This window comes from Electrona antarctica (assembly GCF_951216825.1).
Source record: "Electrona antarctica genome assembly, chromosome: 13".
NCBI classification, from domain to species: Eukaryota; Metazoa; Chordata; class Actinopteri; order Myctophiformes; family Myctophidae; genus Electrona; species Electrona antarctica.
The window spans coordinates 50,290,222-50,308,486 of NC_136794.1; the positions used below are offsets into that span (position 1 = coordinate 50,290,222).

Sequence of the window (18,265 nt, forward strand, 5' to 3'; positions counted from 1 at the left end):
TCTCTCTCTCTCTCTCTCTCTCTCTCTCTCTCTCTCTCTCTCTCTCCCTCCCTCCCTCCCTCCCTCCCTCCCTCTCTCTCTCCCCCTCTCTCTCTCTCTCTCTCTCTCCCCCTCTCTCTCTCTCTCCCCCCCCCTCTCTCTCTCTCTCTCTCCCCCCCCTCCTCTCTCTCCCTCTCTCTCTCTCCCCCCCTCTCTCTCTCTCTCTCTCTCTCTCTCTCTCTCGTCCAGATCACTGACTTTGGCCTCGCCAAGTTCGTCACCAACGTGACGTCGACTCGTCTCAAGGGGGCGGGGACACCGTTCTTCATGCCTCCAGAGGCCTTCTCCCCGTCCTACACATCTGAATGCTCCTTTGATGTCTACAGGTACCTATAAGTACCCTACAGGTACCTTCTCCATCCATCTGAATGCTCCTTTGATGTCTACAGGTACCTATAAGTACCCTACAGGTATCCTTCAGTACCCTACAGGTATCCTTCAGTACCCTACAGGTATCCTTCAGTACCCTACAGGTATTCTTCAGTACCCTACAGGTACCTAAAAGTACCCTACAGGTACCTTCTCCATCCATCTGAAAGCTCCTTTGATGTCTACAGGTATTCATTCCTTCTCCATCCATCCATCTGAAAGCTCCTTTGAAGTCTACAGGTATTCATTCCTTCTCCATCCATCCATCTGGATGCTCCTTTGATGTCTACAGGTATTCATTCCTTCTCCATCCATCCATCTGAATGCTCCTTTGATGTCTACAGGTATTCATTCCTTCTCCATCCATCCATCTGGATGTTCCTTTGATGTCTACAGGTATTCATTCCTTCTCCATCCATCCATCTGAATGCTCCTTTGATGTCTACAGGTATTCATTCCTTCTCCATCCATCCATCTGAATGCTCCTTTGATGTCTACAGGTATTCATTCCTTCTCCATCCACCCATCTTCAACCGCTTATCCGTAGTCAGGTCGCGGGGGCAACAGCTCCAGCAGAGAGCTCCAGACTTCCCTCTCCAGAGCAACATTAGTGACTTCCTCCTGGGGGATCCCGAGACGTCCCAAGGCCAGTGAGTCGATGTGTTTCCTTTCCATCGGGTCCTTGGTCTGCCCCGGGGTCTCCTCACAGTGGAGATATAATCCATCTGGTCCTTGGTCAGCCCCGGGGTCTCCTCCCAGTGGAGATATAATCCATCTGGTCCTTGGTCTGCCCCGGAGTCTCCTCCCAGTGGAGATATAATCCATCGGGTCCTTGGTCTGCCCCGGGGTCTCCTCCCAGTGGAGATATAATCCATCTGGTCCTTGGTCAGCCCCGGGGTCTCCTCCCAGTGGAGATATAATCCATCTGGTCCTTGGTCTGCCCCGGGGTCTCCTCCCAGTGGAGATATAATCCATCTGGTCCTTGGTCTGCCCCGGGGTCTCCTCCCAGTGGGACGTGCCTCGAGGACCTCCCTAGGGAGACGCCAGAGAGGCATCCTAAATTCCTAACGAGCTGGCTCCTTTCCAGGCGAAGAAACAGTGTGACTGAACTTCTCACCCTATCTCTAAGGGAGATGAACTTCTCACCCTATCTCTAATGGAGGTGAACTTCTCACCCTATCTCTAAGGGAGATGCCAGCCACCCGTCGAAGAAAACTCATTCCGGCCGCTTGTATTTGCGACCTTATTCTGTGGGTTATGACCCACACTTTATGACCATAGTTGAGAGTAGGAACGAAGATTGCTCGGTAGACAGAGAGCTTTGCCTTCTGGCTCAACTCTCTTTTCGTCACAACAGTGTGGTACAGCGACTGCAATACCGCCCCTGCAGCTCCGATTCTCCGGCTGATCTCCTTCTCCGTCCTCCCCTCACTCGTGAACAAGCACCCGTTTCGACTGGTATCAATGGACAAGACCGCAGTTATCAGTTAGGATCAGTACGGATTTTTCGAGCTAGTATGGGCATGCTCTGCCGACCCAACGCTCAGTCGGTAGTTCTCCGTGATTATTTCGCTTGATAATCACTGATGTCCTGACGGAGGCGCGCCGTGTCTGGTGGCCTTGAGCTACGTGAGGCACCGCCGAGCGAGGCGCCAGCCGAGCGAGTCGCCGTGTCGAGCGTTGCGAAGGCCACCAGACCCGACTCAGCGCCGTCCGAGTTATGTTCCGATAGGCAGAGAATAGTATATATTAGTAGCCCCTAGTTTCCATGCACCGACAATAGTTGGAAATGACACGTCCACCAGGGGGAAACCTTGACCAGGCTACTATGGTGAGTAGGCCAGTATGGCCATACTGGGCCCATAAGATGCATGATAAACGGACATACTGGGCCCATAAGATCGTATGATAACGGTCGAATCCGCTAGAACAAGACCCCAAGATCCTTCACCTGGGGTAATGCCTCATTCCCTACCCGGACTGCACAATCCACCGGGTTCCTGCAGAGAACCATGGCCTCAGGTTTGGAGACGCTGATCCTCATCCCAGCCGCCTTACACTGGGCTGCAAAGCGGTCCAGTGAGAGCTGAAGGTCTTGGAACGATGGTGCCATCAGGACCACATCATCTGCAAAAAGCAGTGATGCAACCCTTAGCTCACCGAGCCGAATACCCTCTCCTCCACGACTTCGCCTCGAGATCCTGTCCATGGAAATCACAAATCTCCAAGATAATCTTTGACTGTACTTCTCTGTGTGTCACTGCATAGAATATCCTGCACAATCTTTGAATGCTGACCTGCTGTAGAGTTCATGTTGATATTTCTGTTTAGATACATTTGTGTTTACATTCATGTAGCTTCTTATGGGCAGATGTACGCTAAGTGACAACAACAGACAACAAAAACAACACAAGATGTAATTTCATCCAGTTGCTATTTAGTTATTTTTGTTAGTGTTTTTATTTGGCAAACTATCAAAGTGATGCTGAGAATGAGTAGCTAATGGAATGTGTTCTGTGTGTGATGGTGAATGAGTAGCTAATGGAATGTGTTCTGTGTGTGATGGTGAATGAGTAGCTAATGGAATGTGTTCTGTGTGTGATGGTGAATGAGTAGCTAATGGAATGTGTTCTGTGTGTGATGGTGAATGAGTAGCTAATGGAATGTGTTCTGTGTGTGATGGTGAATGAGTAGCTAATGGAATGTGTTCTGTGTGTGATGGTGAATGAGTAGCTAATGGAATGTGTTCTGTGTGTGATGAAGTGTAAAGTAATGACTGATGAATGTCTCTTTTGGTTCCAGTTTTGCTGTTCTGCTGTGGAGCGTTTTGAGTGAGTAAAAATTCTCTCTCTTGATCAAAATAGGTGTTATAATGACCCCTACTTTATAACAGGTGTTATAATGACCCCTACTTTATAACACATGCTATAATGCCTTATAAGTGCATTTCGATGCATTATAACACATAGACCCGACCTTTCAGTGAAGTGTTCCCCACTCATTGTTTCAGCCTCACAGAGTCCACTGTTTATTCAACAATAAGAATCAATAAAATGTAATATTATTAAGGTTTCTCTTCTAATCATCCATCTTCCTCAGATACTGGCCACGGCGTAGCAGAGTTCGATGTCCAGCGAGGAGGAAGACCACCGCTAGACGTTGTTAAAGGAATGAAGGCTTCAGGACTGGAGGAGCTGATCAAACTCATGGAGAGATGCTGGCACCAGAACCCTCGCCGAAGACCCACTTTTACAGGTGAGAATATGAGACTGGCACCAGAACCCTTGCCGAAGACCCACTTTTACAGGTGAGAATATGAGACTGGCACCAGAACCCTCGTCGAAGACCCACTTTTACAGGTGAGAATATGAGACTGGCACCAGAACCCTCGTCGAAGACCCACTTTTGCAGGTGAGAATATGAGACTGGCACCAGAACCCTCGCCGAAGACCCACTTTTACAGGTGAGAATATGAGACTGGCACCAGAACCCTCGCCGAAGACCCACTTTTACAGGTGAGAATATGAGACTGGCACCAGAACCCTCGCCGAAGACCCACTTTTACAGGTGAGAATACCAGTAAAAAAAACAACACGAACCAAAGAAACAGCACCCTCTAGCGTCGGTGACGTCACACTGCAGCTTCATATGAGAGGTAGAATACAGCAGTGAAGTTGAGAGCAGAATAAAACTGAGAGCAACAGTTTGGGCTGAAAGATCATTAAAGACTGTATGCTCAGCATCGCTTTGTCTGATTGGCTGAATTCACCTTGTGTGTTTCCCAGGAGTCAGCCCAGTTCCTAATCCAGACAACAGTCTTGTCAAAACTTGACTATTGTAACTCCCTTCTTACTGGCCTACTGGCATGGTAAGCCTCTCCAACTGACCCAAAATGCCGCAGCTCGCTTGATCTTCAACCAGCCAAAATTCTCACACGTCTCCCCCCTTCTCCACTCCCTCCTGGCTCCTGGTCGCTGCCCCTCCCCCTTCTCCGCTCCCTCCATTGGCTCCCGGTCGCTGCCCGCACAGTACAAAGTACAAAACTCTGACGCTGGCATTTAAAGCAACCAAAGGTACGGCTCCTCCATATCTTGCAAGTCTGATCGGACCCTACAAACCCTCCAGTCTGATCGGACCCTACAAACCCTCCAGTCTGATCGGACCCTACAAACCCTCCAGTCCGATCGGACCCTAAAAACCCTCCAGCGAGCTCAGATCAGCCGACGCAGGGAGGCTGGAATTACCATCGTTTGTCATGCTGCCCATAGACATATAAACGTAGACGCCTCTTCCGGCTCTGGGGGCCTCTGGGGGCCGTGTGCCCATGCTCTGGGGGCCGTGTTCCCATGCTCTGGGGGCCTCTGGGGGCCGTGTGCCCATGCTCTGGGGGCCTCTGGGGGCTGTGTGCCCATGCTCTGGGGGCCTCTGGGGACCGTGTGCCCATGCTCTGGGGGCCTCTGGGGACCGTGTGCCCATGCTCTGGGGGCCTCTGGGGTCCGTGTTCCCATGCTCTGGGGCCCTCTGGGGGCCGTGTGCCCATGCTCTGGGGGCCTCTGGGGGCTGTGTGCCCATGCTCTGGGGGCCTCTGGGGACCGTGTTCCCATGCTCTGGGGGCCTCTGGGGGCCGTGTGCCCATGCTCTGGGGGCCTCTGGGGGCTGTGTGCCCATGCTCTGGGGGCCTCTGGGGACCGTGTGCCCATGCTCTGGGGGCCTCTGGGGTCCGTGTGCCCATGCTCTGGGGGCCTCTGGGGCCCGTGTGACCATGCTCTGGGGGCCTCTGGGGCCCGTGTGCCCATGCTCTGGGGGCCGTGTGCCCATGCTCTGGGGGCCGTGTGCCCATGCTCTGGGGGCCGTGTTCCCATGCTCTGGGGCCTCTGGGGGCTGTGTGCCCATGCTCTGGGGGCCTCTGGGGCCCGTGTGACCATGCTCTGGGGGCCTCTGGGGGCCGTGTGCCCATGCTCTGGGGGCCGTGTGCCCATGCTCTGGGGGCCTCTGGGGCCTGTGTGCCCATGCTCTGGGGGCTGTGTGGCCATGTTCTGGGGGCCTGTGTGCCCATGCTCTGGGGCCCGTGTGCCCATGCTCTGGGGGCCCGTGTGCCCATGCTCTGGGGGCCTGTGTGCCCATGCTCTGGGGCCCGTGTGACCATGCTCTGGGGTCCGTGTGCCCATGCTCTGGGGGCCGTGTTCCCATGCTCTGGGGGCCTCTGGGTTCCTTGCGAAGCATCAAACTGCAATACTTACAAATCACCTGCAAAGAATTTATTGACAGGAAGTAACTCATAACAAGGTGGATTTTTATGAAACAAACACTTTGCAGATAGAGAATAATTCAAGCTTTTTGCACAGCCATATGTTGGTGAGTTTGATGTTGTTTAATATAATCATATAGTACTTTTCTGTTTGGATGAATGGGAAGTTGTACCTAGTTAGCACCTTGCTAGCAAGATGGCCACGGTCTGAATAAGGTCAATAGTCCAGAGCTGTGTTCCCAGGTAGGACGGGGGAGGGGAAACACAACAGGGCAACAAAGGGGAAAACATAAGGAAGGCGACCCAGGCATGACACGCTCTAAGCACAGAGCGGGACAGCGCTAAAAACACCCTGGACAACACTCCACACGTCCCAGACTCTTCTCGCTTCTCTAAAACACCCTGGACAACGCTCCACACGTCCCAGACTCTTCTCGCTTCTCTAAAACACCCTGGACAACGCTCCTCACGTCCCAGACTCTTCTCGCTTCTCTAAAACACCCTGGACAACGCTCCTCACGTCCCAGACTCTTCTCGCTTCTCTAAAACACCCTGGACAACGCTCCACATGTCCCAGACTCTTCTTTCTTCTCTAAAACACCCTGGACAACGCTCCTCACGTCCCAGACTCTTCTCGCTTCTCTAAAACACCCTGGACAACGCTCCACACGTCCCAGACTCTTCTCGCTTCTCTAAAACACCCTGGACAACGCTCCTCACGTCCCAGACTCTTCTCGCTTCTCTAAAACACCCTGGACAACGCTCCTCACGTCCCTGACTCTTCTCGCTTCTCTAAAACACCCTGGACAACGCTCCACACGTCCCAGACTCTTCTCCCTTCTCTAAAACACCCTGGACAACGCTCCTCACGTCCCAGACTCTTCTCGCTTCTCTAAAACACCCTGGACAACGCTCCACACGTCCCAGACTCTTCTCCCTTCTCTAAAACACCCTGGACAACGCTCCACGCGTCCCAGACTATTCTCCCTTCTCTAAAACACCCTGGACAACGCTCCACACGTCCCAGACTCTTCTCCCTTCTCTAAAACACCCTGGACAACGCTCCACACGTCCCAGACTCTTCTCCCTTCTCTAAAACACCCTGGACAACGCTCCACACGTCCCAGACTCTTCTCCCTTCTCTAAAACACCCTGGACAACGCTCCACACGTCCCAGACTCTTCTCCCTTCTCTAAAACACCCTGGACAACGCTCCACACGTCCCAGACTCTTCTCCCTTCTCTAAAACACCCTGGACAACGCTCCATGCGTCCCAGACTCTTCTCCCTTCTCTAAAACACCCTAGACAACGCTTACAGGCGTATGCAAAGACTCAACTTAGATAGCATTTTGTGTTGACATAGCATTCTATAGTGTATACTGATAGTTTCATTATATAGATATTCCACTGTTAGGTTCTTAGTTTACGTAGGATTCATGATGACTATTTATGTGTAGGCTATGTGATGTATCACCATGTGTTGATCTTGCTTACTGTAAATCGCTCTGGATTAAGAGCGTCTGATAAATGCCTAAATTGTAAATTGTGTGTGTGTGTGTGTGTGTATGTGTGTATGTGTGTGTGTGTGTGTGTGTGTGTGTGTGTGTGTGTGTGTGTGTGTGTGTGTGTGTGTGTGTTGTTGTTCCCAGAATGCACTGCTGTGACAGAAGGCCTGTATGAGCAGCACCAGCGTGGGATCAATGCTGCCGTTTACCAAGTGCAGGAGAAACTGGTAATGATTACATGTAACTAAATACTTTAAACTGGTAATGATTACATGTAACTAAATACTTTAAACTGGTAATGATTACATGTAACTAAATACTTTAAACTGGTAATGATTACATGTAACTAAATACTTTAAACTGGTAATGATTACATGTAACTAAATACTTTAAACTGGTAATGATTACATGTAACTAAATACTTTAAACTGGTAATGATTACATGTAACTAAATACTTTAAACTGGTAATGATTACATGTAACTAAATACTTTAAACTGGTAATGATTACATGTAACTAAATACTTTAAACTGGTAATGATTACATGTAACTAAATACTTTAAACTGGTAATGATTACATGTAACTAAATACTTTAAACTGGTAATGATTACATGTAACTAAATACTTTAAACTGGTAATGATTACATGTAGCTAAATACTTTAAACTGGTAATGATTACATGTAGCTAAATACTTTAAACTGGTAATGATTACATGTAACTAAATACTTTAAACTGGTAATGATTACATGTAACTAAATACTTTAAACTGGTAATGATTACATGTAACTAAATACTTTAAACTGGTAATGATTACATGTAACTAAATACTTTAAACTGGTAATGATTACATGTAACTAAATACTTTAAACTGGTAATGATTACATGTAACTAAATACTTTAAACTGGTAATGATTACATGTAACTAAATACTTTAAACTGGTAATGATTACATGTAACTAAATACTTTAAACTGGTAATGATTACATGTAACTAAATACTTTAAACTGGTAATGATTACATGTAACTAAATACTTTAAACTGGTAATGATTACATGTAACTAAATACTTTAAACTGGTAATGATTACATGTAACTAAATACTTTAAACTGGTAATGATTACATGTAACTAAATACTTTAAACTGGTAATGATTACATGTAACTAAATACTTTAAACTGGTAATGATTACATGTAACTAAATACTTTAAACTGGTAATGATTACATGTAGCTAAATACTTTAAACTGGTAATGATTACATGTAGCTAAATACTTTAAACTGGTAATGATTACATGTAACTAAATACTTTAAACTGGTAATGATTACATGTAACTAAATACTTTAAACTGGTAATGATTACATGTAACTAAATACTTTAAACTGGTAATGATTACATGTAACTAAATACTTTAAACTGGTAATGATTACATGTAACTAAATACTTTAAACTGGTAATGATTACATGTAACTAAATACTTTAAACTGGTAATGATTACATGTAACTAAATACTTTAAACTGGTAATGATTACATGTAACTAAATACTTTAAACTGGTAATGATTACATGTAACTAAATACTTTAAAATGTCCGGCTAGGTGGTCGTTGTAGGGAGATAATTCACCTCCTTTATGTAAGGGATAATGTCTGGCTAGCTGGTCGTTGTAGGGAGATAATTCACCTCCTTTATGTAAGGGATAATGTCTGGCTTGGTGGTCGTTGTAGGGAGATAATTCACCTCCTTTATGTAAGGGATAATGTCTGGCTAGGTGGTCGTTGTAGGGAGATAATTCACCTCCTTTATGTAAGGGATAATGTCTGGCTAGGTGGTCGTTGTAGGGAGATAATTCACCTCCTTTATGTAAGGGATAATGTCTGGCTAGGTGGTCGTTGTACGGAGATAATTCACCTCCTTTATGTAAGGGATAATGTCTGGCTAGGTGGTCGTTGTAGGGAGATAATTCACCTCCTTTATGTAAGGGATAATGTCTGGCTAGGTGGTCGTTGTAGGGAGATAATTCACCTCCTTTATGTAAGGGATAATGTCTGACTAGGTGGTCGTTGTAGGGAGATAATTCACATCCTTTATGTAAGGGATAATGTCTGGCTAGGTGGTCGTTGTAGGGAGATAATTCACCTCCTTTATGTAAGGGATAATGTCTGGCTAGGTGGTCGTTGTAGGGAAATAATTCACCTCCTTTATGTAAGGGATAATGTCTGGCTAGGTGGTCGTTGTAGGGAGATAATTCACCTCCTTTATGTAAGGGATAATGTCTGGCTAGGTGGTCGTTGTAGGGAGATAATTCACCTCCTTTATGTAAGGGATAATGTCTGGCTAGGTGGTCATTGTAGGGAGATAATTCACCTCCTTTATGTAAGGGATAATGTCTGGCTAGGTGGTCGTTGTAGGGAGATAATTCACCTCCTTTATGTAAGGGATAATGTCTGGCTAGGTGGTCGTTGTAGGGAGATAATTCACCTCCTTTATGTAAGGGATAATGTCTGGCTAGGTGGTCGTTGTAGGGAGATAATTCACCTCCTTTATGTAAGGGATAATGTCTGGCTAGGTGGTCGTTGTAGGGAGATAATTCACCTCCTTTATGTAAGGGATAATGTCTGGCTAGGTGGTCGTTGTAGGGAGATAATTCACCTCCTTTATGTAAGGGATAATGTCTGGCTAGGTGGTCGTTGTAGGGAGATAATTCACCTCCTTTATGTAAGGGATAATGTCTGGCTAGGTGGTCGTTGTAGGGAGATAATTCACCTCCTTTATGTAAGGATAATGTCTGGCTAGGTGGTCGTTGTAGGGAGATAATTCACCTCCTTTATGTAAGGGATAATGTCTGGCTAGGTGGTCGTTGTAGGAGATAATTCACCTCCTTTATGTAAGGATAATGTCTGGCTAGGTGGTCATTGTAGGGAGATAATTCACCTCCTTTATGTAAGGGATAATGTCTGGCTAGGTGGTCGTTGTAGGAAGATAATTCACCTCCTTTATGTAAGGGATAATGTCTGGCTAGGTGGTCGTTGTAGGGAGATAATTCACCTCCTTTATGTAAGGGATAATGTCTGGCTAGGTGGTCGTTGTAGGGAGATAATTCACCTCCTTTATGTAAGGGATAATGTCTGGCTAGGTGGTCGTTGTAGGAGATAATTCACCTCCTTTATGTAAGGGATAATGTCTGGCTAGGTGGTCGTTGTAGGGAGATAATTCACCTCCTTTATGTAAGGGATAATGTCTGGCTAGGTGGTCGTTGTAGGAGATAATTCACCTCCTTTATGTAAGGGATAATGTCTGGCTAGGTGGTCGTTGTAGGGAGATAATTCACCTCCTTTATGTAAGGGATAATGTCTGACTAGGTGGTCGTTGTAGGGAGATAATTCACCTCCTTTATGTAAGGGATAATGTCTGACTAGCTGGTCTTTGTAGGGAGATAATTCACCTCCTTTATGTAAGGGATAATGTCTGGCTAGGTGGTCATTGTAGGGAGATAATTCACCTCCTTTATGTAAGGGATAATGTCTGGCTAGGTGGTCGTTGTAGGGAGATAATTCACCTCCTTTATGTAAGGGATAATGTCTGGCTAGGTGGTCGTTGTAGGGAGATAATTCACCTCCTTTATGTAAGGGATAATGTCTGGCTAGGTGGTCGTTGTAGGGAGATAATTCACCGACAGGGAGTTTAACCACCGACGCAAAGCGGAGGTGGTGAATCACCATCACAAGAGGATTTATCTCCCGACAACGACCACCTAGCCAGACATTATCCTGCTTATTATACGGGTACTTTAAATAAATTGACCCAAAACACAACAAAACCGCAGGTGGTTGCGGTAATGAAAGTGTCGCGCTGGCCAGCGTCTGCCCAGCGGAAAACAAGGAAGTGAGTTGATTAAATAGAATCCATTTCCGGGTACTGCTTCGTCTATTTCTCGCTCAAATGTTATCCAAAAGATTTTGAGAGCAATAATGTTTAGCTGCAAATGACACTGTGTGTGTGTGTTTACATGGCTGTCATGTTGGAAACAGCAGTAGGCCTAAGTCAAGCGGGGCGCAGCAGGTGCTCAGAGGGTTTGATTAGACATCGGTCTGTTATAGAGCGGAGCGGTCTGTTATAGAGTGGTCTGTTATAGAGTGGTCTGTTATAGAGTGGTCTGTTATAGAGTGTGGTCTGTTATAGAGTGGTCTGTTATAGAGTGGTCTGTTATGAAATGAAATGAAATGAAATGAAATGAAATGAAATGAAATGAAATGAAATCTATATTTACCCAGGGTATCTGGGCTAAGCTCAAGAACTTGTTTCCAGCCAGGTCTGGTCTGTTATAGAGTGGTCTGTTATAGAGTGGTCTGTTATAGAGCGGTCTGTTATAGATCAGTCTGTTATAGAGTGGTCTGTTATAGAGCGGAGCGGTCTGTTATAGAGTTGTATGTTATAGAGCGGAGCGGTCTGTTATAGAGTGGTCTGTTATAGAGTGGTCTGTTATAGAGTGGTCTGTTATAGAGCGGTCTGTTATAGAGTGGAGCGGTCTGTTATAGAGTGGTCTGTTATAGAGCGGAGCGGTCTGTTATAGAGCGGTCTGTTATAGAGTGGAGCGGTCTGTTATAGAGTGGTCTGTTATAGAGTGGTCTGTTATAGAGCGGTCTGTTATAGAGTGGTCTGTTATAGAGTGGAGCGGTCTGTTATAGAGTGGTCTGTTATAGAGTGGAGCGGTCTGTTATAGAGTGGTCTGTTATAGAGTGGAGCGGTCTGTTATAGAGCGGAGCGGTCTGTTATAGAGTGGTCTGTTATAGAGTGGAGCGGTCGGTTATAGAGCGGAGCGGTCTGTTATAGAGCGGTCTGTTATAGAGCGGTCTGTTATAGAGCAGAGCGGTCTGTTATAGAGCGGAGTGGTCTGTTATAGAGTGGAGCGGTCTGTTATAGAGTGGTCTGTTATAGAGTGGAGCGGTCTGTTATAGAGTGGAGCGGTCTGTTATAGAGCGGTCTGTTATAGAGTGGAGCGGTCTGTTATAGAGTGGTATGTTATAGAGCGGAGCGGTCTGTTATAGAGCAGAGCGGTCTGTTATAGAGCGGAGTGGTCTGTTATAGAGCAGAGCGGTCTGTTATAGAGTGGTCTGTTATAGAGTGGAGCGGTCTGTTATAGAGTGGTCTGTTATAGAGTGGAGCGGTCTGTTATAGAGTGGTCTGTTATAGAGTGGAGCGGTCTGTTATAGAGTGGAGCGGTCTGTTATAGAGTGGAGCGGTCTGTTATAGAGTGGAGCGGTCTGTTATAGAGCGGTCTGTTATAGAGTGGAGCGGTCTGTTATAGAGTGGTATGTTATAGAGCGGAGCGGTCTGTTATACAGTGGAGTGGTCTGTTATAGAGCGGAGCGGTCTGTTATAGAGCGGAGCGGTCTGTTATAGAGTGGAGCGGTCTGTTATAGAGTGGTCTGTTATAGAGCGGTCTGTCATAGAGCGGTCTGTTATAGAGCGGTCTGTCATAGAGCGGTCTGTTATAGAGCGGTCTGTCATAGAGCGGTCTGTTATAGAGCGGTCTGTTATAGAGCGGTCTGTTATAGAGTGGTCTGTTATAGAGTGGTCTGTTATAGAGCGGTCTGTTATAGATCGGTCTGTTATAGAGTGGTCTGTTATAGAGTGGTCTGTTATAGAGTGGTCTGTTATAGAGTGGTCTGTTATAGAGCGGAGCGGTCTGTTATAGAGTGGTCTGTTATAGAGTGGTCTGTTATAGAGCGGTCTGTTATAGAGCGGAGAGGTCTGTTATAGAGCAGAGTGGTATGTTATAGAGCGGTCTGTTATAGAGCGGAGTGGTCTGTTATAGAGTGGTCTGTTATAGAGCAGAGTGGTCTGTTATAGAGCAGAGTGGTATGTTATAGAGCGGAGCGGTCTGTTATAGAGTGGAGCGGTCTGTTATAGAGTGGTCTGTTATAGAGTGGTCTGTTATAGAGTGGAGCGGTCTGTTATAGAGTGGTCTGTTATAGAGTGGAGCGGTCTGTTATAGAGCGGAGCGGTCTGTTATAGAGCGGAGTGGTCTGTTATAGAGTGGAGCGGTCTGTTATAGAGTGGAGCGGTCTGTTATAGAGCGGTCTGTTATAGAGCGGAGCGGTCTGTTATAGAGTGGAGCGGTCTGTTATAGAGTGGAGCGGTCTGTTATAGAGCGGTCTGTTATAAAGCGGTCTGTTATAGAGTGGTCTGTTATAGAGCGGTCTGTCATAGAGCGGTCTGTTATAGAGCGGTCTGTCATAGAGCGGTCTGTTATAGAGCGGTCTGTCATAGAGCGGTCTGTTATAGAGCGGTCTGTTATAGAGTGGTCTGTTATAAAGCAGAGTGGTCTGTTATAGAGCAGAGTGGTATGTTATAGAGCGGTCTGTTATAGAGCAGAGTGGTCTGTTATAGAGCAGAGTGGTATGTTATAGAGCGGTCTGTTATAGAGCAGAGTGGTCTGTTATAGAGCAGAGTGGTATGTTATAGAGCGGTCTGTTATAGAGCGGAGCGGTCTGTTATAGAGTGGTCTGTTATAGAGTGGAGCGGTCTGTTATAGAGCGGTCTGTTATAGAGCGGAGCGGTCTGTTATAGAGTGGAGCGGTCTGTTATAGAGTGGTCTGTTATAGAGCGGAGCGGTCTGTTATAAAGCGGTCTGTTATAGAGCGGATCGGTCTGTTATAGAGTGGTCTGTTATAGAGCGGAGCGGTCTGTTATAAAGCGGTCTGTTATAGAGCGGATCGGTCTGTTATAGAGCGGAGCGGTCTGTTATAAAGCGGTCTGTTATAATGGGTATAAGCGGTCTGTTATCGATGTGAATGGTACCCTGTCTACTTCCCTCCCAGTAGAGTGTGGGGTCCCCCAAGGGAGCATCCTAGGGCCTCTACTGTTTCTAATATATGTAAACGACAGGAACTCGGCATGTAAATGCAATCTGTTCTTGTTCGCAGACGACTCAGCTCTCCTGGTCTCGGACAAAGATAAGTCGCAGGTCGAGAGAGTACTCAGCACAGAGCTCGGTAGCATCTGTCTTTGGCTCTCCGACAACAAATTGTCACTGCACCTTGGGAAAACTGAGTCTATTCTGTTTGGTTCAAGTCATAACCTCAACAAGTCCCCGGGCTTCACAGTTAGAGTGGGTGACAGTGTGGTCACAAATAGGGAAGAGGTCACTTACTTGGGTTGTATACTAGATAACAAACTCACGGGTGAAAAAATGGCAATAAAAGTGATCTCAAAGGTCAACCAGAGAACTCGTTTCTTGGGCAGGATATCCCCTTATGTCAACAGCAGTGCTATGAGGACCTTGGCCGGTGCCCTCATCCAGTGCCACTTTGACTATGCTTGTACTTCATGGTACAGAGGTATCTCCAAGCTATTGAAAACAAAGCTGCAGACCTCCCAAAACAAGCTTGTGAGGTTACTACTAAAATTGAACCCCAGGTCTCATCTTACCTCTGCCCACTTTAGTAGCCTAGGATGGCTAAGAGTGGAGGAGAGAGTATCTCAGCTCTCATTGTGTCTGGTCTTCAAGATCCTGGATGCCTCTGTTCCTAAGTACCTGCTGGGCTACCTGCCCAGAGTGAGGGATGCTCACAGGTACTCAACCAGAGGAAGTCCATATGATCTAGTTCCCCCCAGTTTCAAGACACTCAAGGGAAAAAATGCTTTTTACTACGCAGCCACTACTCTGTGGAATGCACTCCCTCCAGCCCTGAAATCCCTAAATTCTATTGAAAGATCTAGGAAAGACCTGAAATCATGGCTCCATCTACACACTAACTGGTCATAGTTAGTTTCCGACCCTGGATAGCCCATATCCCATGCTCTGGACTATTCTCTCAGGGTACCTCTTGTCCTATGTATATAGCTCCCAGCCTTATATATAAGGATTATTTATTATATGTTCCATGGTTGTTTTGTTTGTACAGTATGTTTGTGTATAGTTTCATGTTACAAGGTGGACCACAATGGAAACAAGCGAAGGCTTTTTTGTGTCTAAGTCCATTTGGCGTTTTTTAAAATGATGTAATTTTCTGTAATTTTCTTAAACTGCCAATAAAGTATTCTATCTATCTATCTATCTATAGAGTGGTCTGTTATAGAGTGATCTGTTATAGAGTGGTCTGTTATAGAGCGGTCTGTTATAGAGTGGAGCGGTCTGTTATAGAGTGGTCTGTTATAGAGTGGTCTGTTATAGAGCGGTCTGTTATAGAGCAGTCTGTTATAGAGTGGTCTGTTATAAAGCGGAGCGGTCTGTTATAGAGTTGTATGTTATAGAGCGGAGCGGTCTGTTATAGAGCGGAGCGGTCTGTTATAGAGTGGTCTGTTATAGAGTGGTCTGTTATAGAGCGGTCTGTTATAGAGTGGAGCGGTCTGTTATAGAGTGGTCTGTTATAGAGTGGTCTGTTATAGAGTGGTCTGTTATAGAGCAGAGCGGTCTGTTATAGAGCGGTCTGTTATAGAGCGGAGCGGTCTGTTATAGAGCGGTCTGTTATAGAGTGGAGCGGTCTGTTATAGAGCGGAGCGGTCTGTTATAGAGTGGAGCGGTCTGTTATAGAGTGGAGCGGTCTGTTATAGAGCGGAGCGGTCTGTTATAGAGTGGTCTGTTATAGAGTGGTCTGTTATAGAGCGGAGCGTTCTGTTATAGAGCGGATCGGTCTGTTATAGAGCGGAGCGGTCTGTTATAGAGTGGTCTGTTATAGAGTGGTCTGTTAAAGAGCGGAGCGGTCTGTTATAGAGTGGTCTGTTATAGAGCGGAGCGGTCTGTTATATAGTGGTCTGTTATAGAGCAGAGTGGTCTGTTATAGAGCGGTCTGTTATAGAGCGGTCTGTTATAGAGCGGTCTGTCATAGAGCGGTCTGTTCTAGAGCAGAGTGGTCTGTTATAGAGCGGAGCGGTCTGTTATAAAGCGGTCTGTTATAGAGCGGAGCGGTCTGTTATAGAGCGGTCTGTTATAGAGCGGAGCGGTCTGTTATAAAGCGGTCTGTTATAGAGCGGAGCGGACTGTTATAGAGCAGAGTGGTCTGTTATAGAGCGGTCTGTTATAGAGCAGAGTGGTCTGTTATAGAGCGGTCTGTTATAAAGCGGTCTGTTATAGAGCGGAGCGGTCTGTTATAAAGCGGAGCGGTCTGTTATAGAGTGGTCTGTTATAGAGCGGTCTGTTATAGAGCGGAGCGGTCTGTTATAGAGCGGAGCGGTCTGTTATAGAGCGGTCTGTTATAGAGCGGAGCGGTCTGTTATAGAGCGGAGCGGTCTGTTATAGAGCGGTCTGTTATAGAGCGGGCGGTCTGTTATAGAGCGGAGCGGTCTGTTATAGAGCGGTCTGTTATAGAGCGGTCTGTTATAAAGCGGTCTGTTATAGAGCGGAGCGGTCTGTTATAGAGCGGTCTGTTATAGAGCGGTCTGTTATAAAGCGGTCTGTTATAGAGTGGTCTGTTATAGAGTGGTCTGTTATAGAGCGGTCTGTTATAGAGCAGTCTGTTATAGAGTGGTCTGTTATAGAGCAGAGCGGTCTGTTATAGAGTTGTATGTTATAGAGCGGAGCGGTCTGTTATAGAACGGAGCGGTCTGTTATAGAGTGGTCTGTTATAGAGTGGTCTGTTATAGAGCGGTCTGTTATAGAGTGGAGCGGTCTGTTATAGAGCGGAGCGGTCTGTTATAGAGTGGAGCGGTCTGTTATAGAGTGGTCTGTTATAGAGCAGAGCGGAGCGGTCTGTTATAGAGCGGAGCGGTCTGATATAGAGCGGAGCGGTCTGTTATAGAGTGGAGCGGTCTGCGGTCTGTTATAGAGTGGAGCGGTCTGTTATAGAGTGGAGCGGTCTGTTATAGAGTGGTCTGTTATAGAGTGGTCTGTTATAGAGCAGAGCGGTCTGTTATAGAGTGGTCTGTTATAGAGTGGTCTGTTATAGAGTGGAGCGGTCTGTTATAGAGTGGAGCGGTCTGTTATAGAGCAGAGCGGTCTGTTATAGAGTGGTCTGTTATAGAGTGGAGCGGTCTGTTATAGAGTGGTCTGTTATAGAGCGGAGCGGTTTGTTATAGAGCGGAGTGGTCTGTTATAGAGTGGAGCGGTCTGTTATAGAGTGGAGCGGTCTGTTATAGAGTGGAGCGGTCTGTTATAGAGTGGTCTGTTATAGAGTGGAGCGGTCTGTTATAGAGTGGAGCGGTCTGTTATAGAGCGGTCTGTTATAGAGTGGAGCGGTCTGTTATAGAGTGGTCTGTTATAGAGCGGAGCGGTCTGTTATAGAGCGGAGCGGTCTGTTATAGAGCGGTCTGTTATAGAGCAGTCTGTTATAGAGTGGTCTGTTATAGAGCGGTCTGTTATAGAGTGGTCTGTTATAGAGTGGTCTGTTATAGAGCGGTCTGTTATAGAGCGGTCTGTTATAGAGCGGTCTGTTATAAAGCGGAGCGGTCTGTTATAGAGCGGTCTGTTATAAAGCGGTCTGTTATAGAGCGGTCTGTTATAGAGCGGTCTGGTCTGTTATAGAGCGGTCTGTTATAGAGTGGTCTGTTATAGAGTGGTCTGTTATAGAGCGGTCTGTTATAGAGCGGTCTGTTATAGAGCGGTCTGTTATAGAGCGGTCTGGTCTGTTATAGAGCGGTCTGTTATAGAGCGGAGCGGTCTGTTATAGAGTGGAGCGGTCTGTTATAGAGTGGTCTGTTATAGAGTGGTCTGTTATAGAGTGTTTTAATATTTTTATTAAGTTTTTTCAAAATAGGACAGACAGATAAATAATAAAAAAAGAAAAGAAGACAAGACAAAAAAAAAGAAAAAAAAAAGAAAAGAACAGGGCATGATTTCATTACATTACAATAAATTACGCTGCTAGATTGTGTAAAGAGTGGAGGACATACAACTAAATGCTGAGGTTTAATGTGACATTTGAGCAAGGTGATCTAGAAATGGCTGCCATATAACATAAAACTTATTTGAATTGTCCATCATGTCATAACGAATTTTCTCCATATGTAGTATACAAGTAAGTTCTGTTAACCAGGTCTTGAAATGAGGTACTTCATCTGATTTCCAGAGTCTTAGAATCACTTTTTTTGCAATTACCATACCATACATCATTGTATTTTGTACAGAAACATTGTGATTTGACAGTATTTGAGAAGAACCAAAAAG

The 18,265-nt window shown here is 46.2% G+C and overlaps 1 protein-coding gene across 1 annotated transcript in view; it reads left to right on the forward strand.

Annotated features, from left to right (window-relative positions):
* Positions 1 to 18,265, forward strand: part of LOC306935035 (receptor-interacting serine/threonine-protein kinase 3-like) — a gene marked incomplete at both ends in the record, with an annotated part of 90,758 nt that overhangs the window by 36,168 nt on the left and 36,325 nt on the right. Inside the window, 4 exons of the mRNA XM_079517856.1 lie at positions 229 to 365; positions 3,211 to 3,239; positions 3,508 to 3,663; positions 7,307 to 7,389. Coding sequence (XP_079373982.1) covers positions 229 to 365; positions 3,211 to 3,239; positions 3,508 to 3,663; positions 7,307 to 7,389 — 405 coding nt within the window. The remainder of the gene's footprint in view (positions 1 to 228; positions 366 to 3,210; positions 3,240 to 3,507; positions 3,664 to 7,306; positions 7,390 to 18,265) is intronic.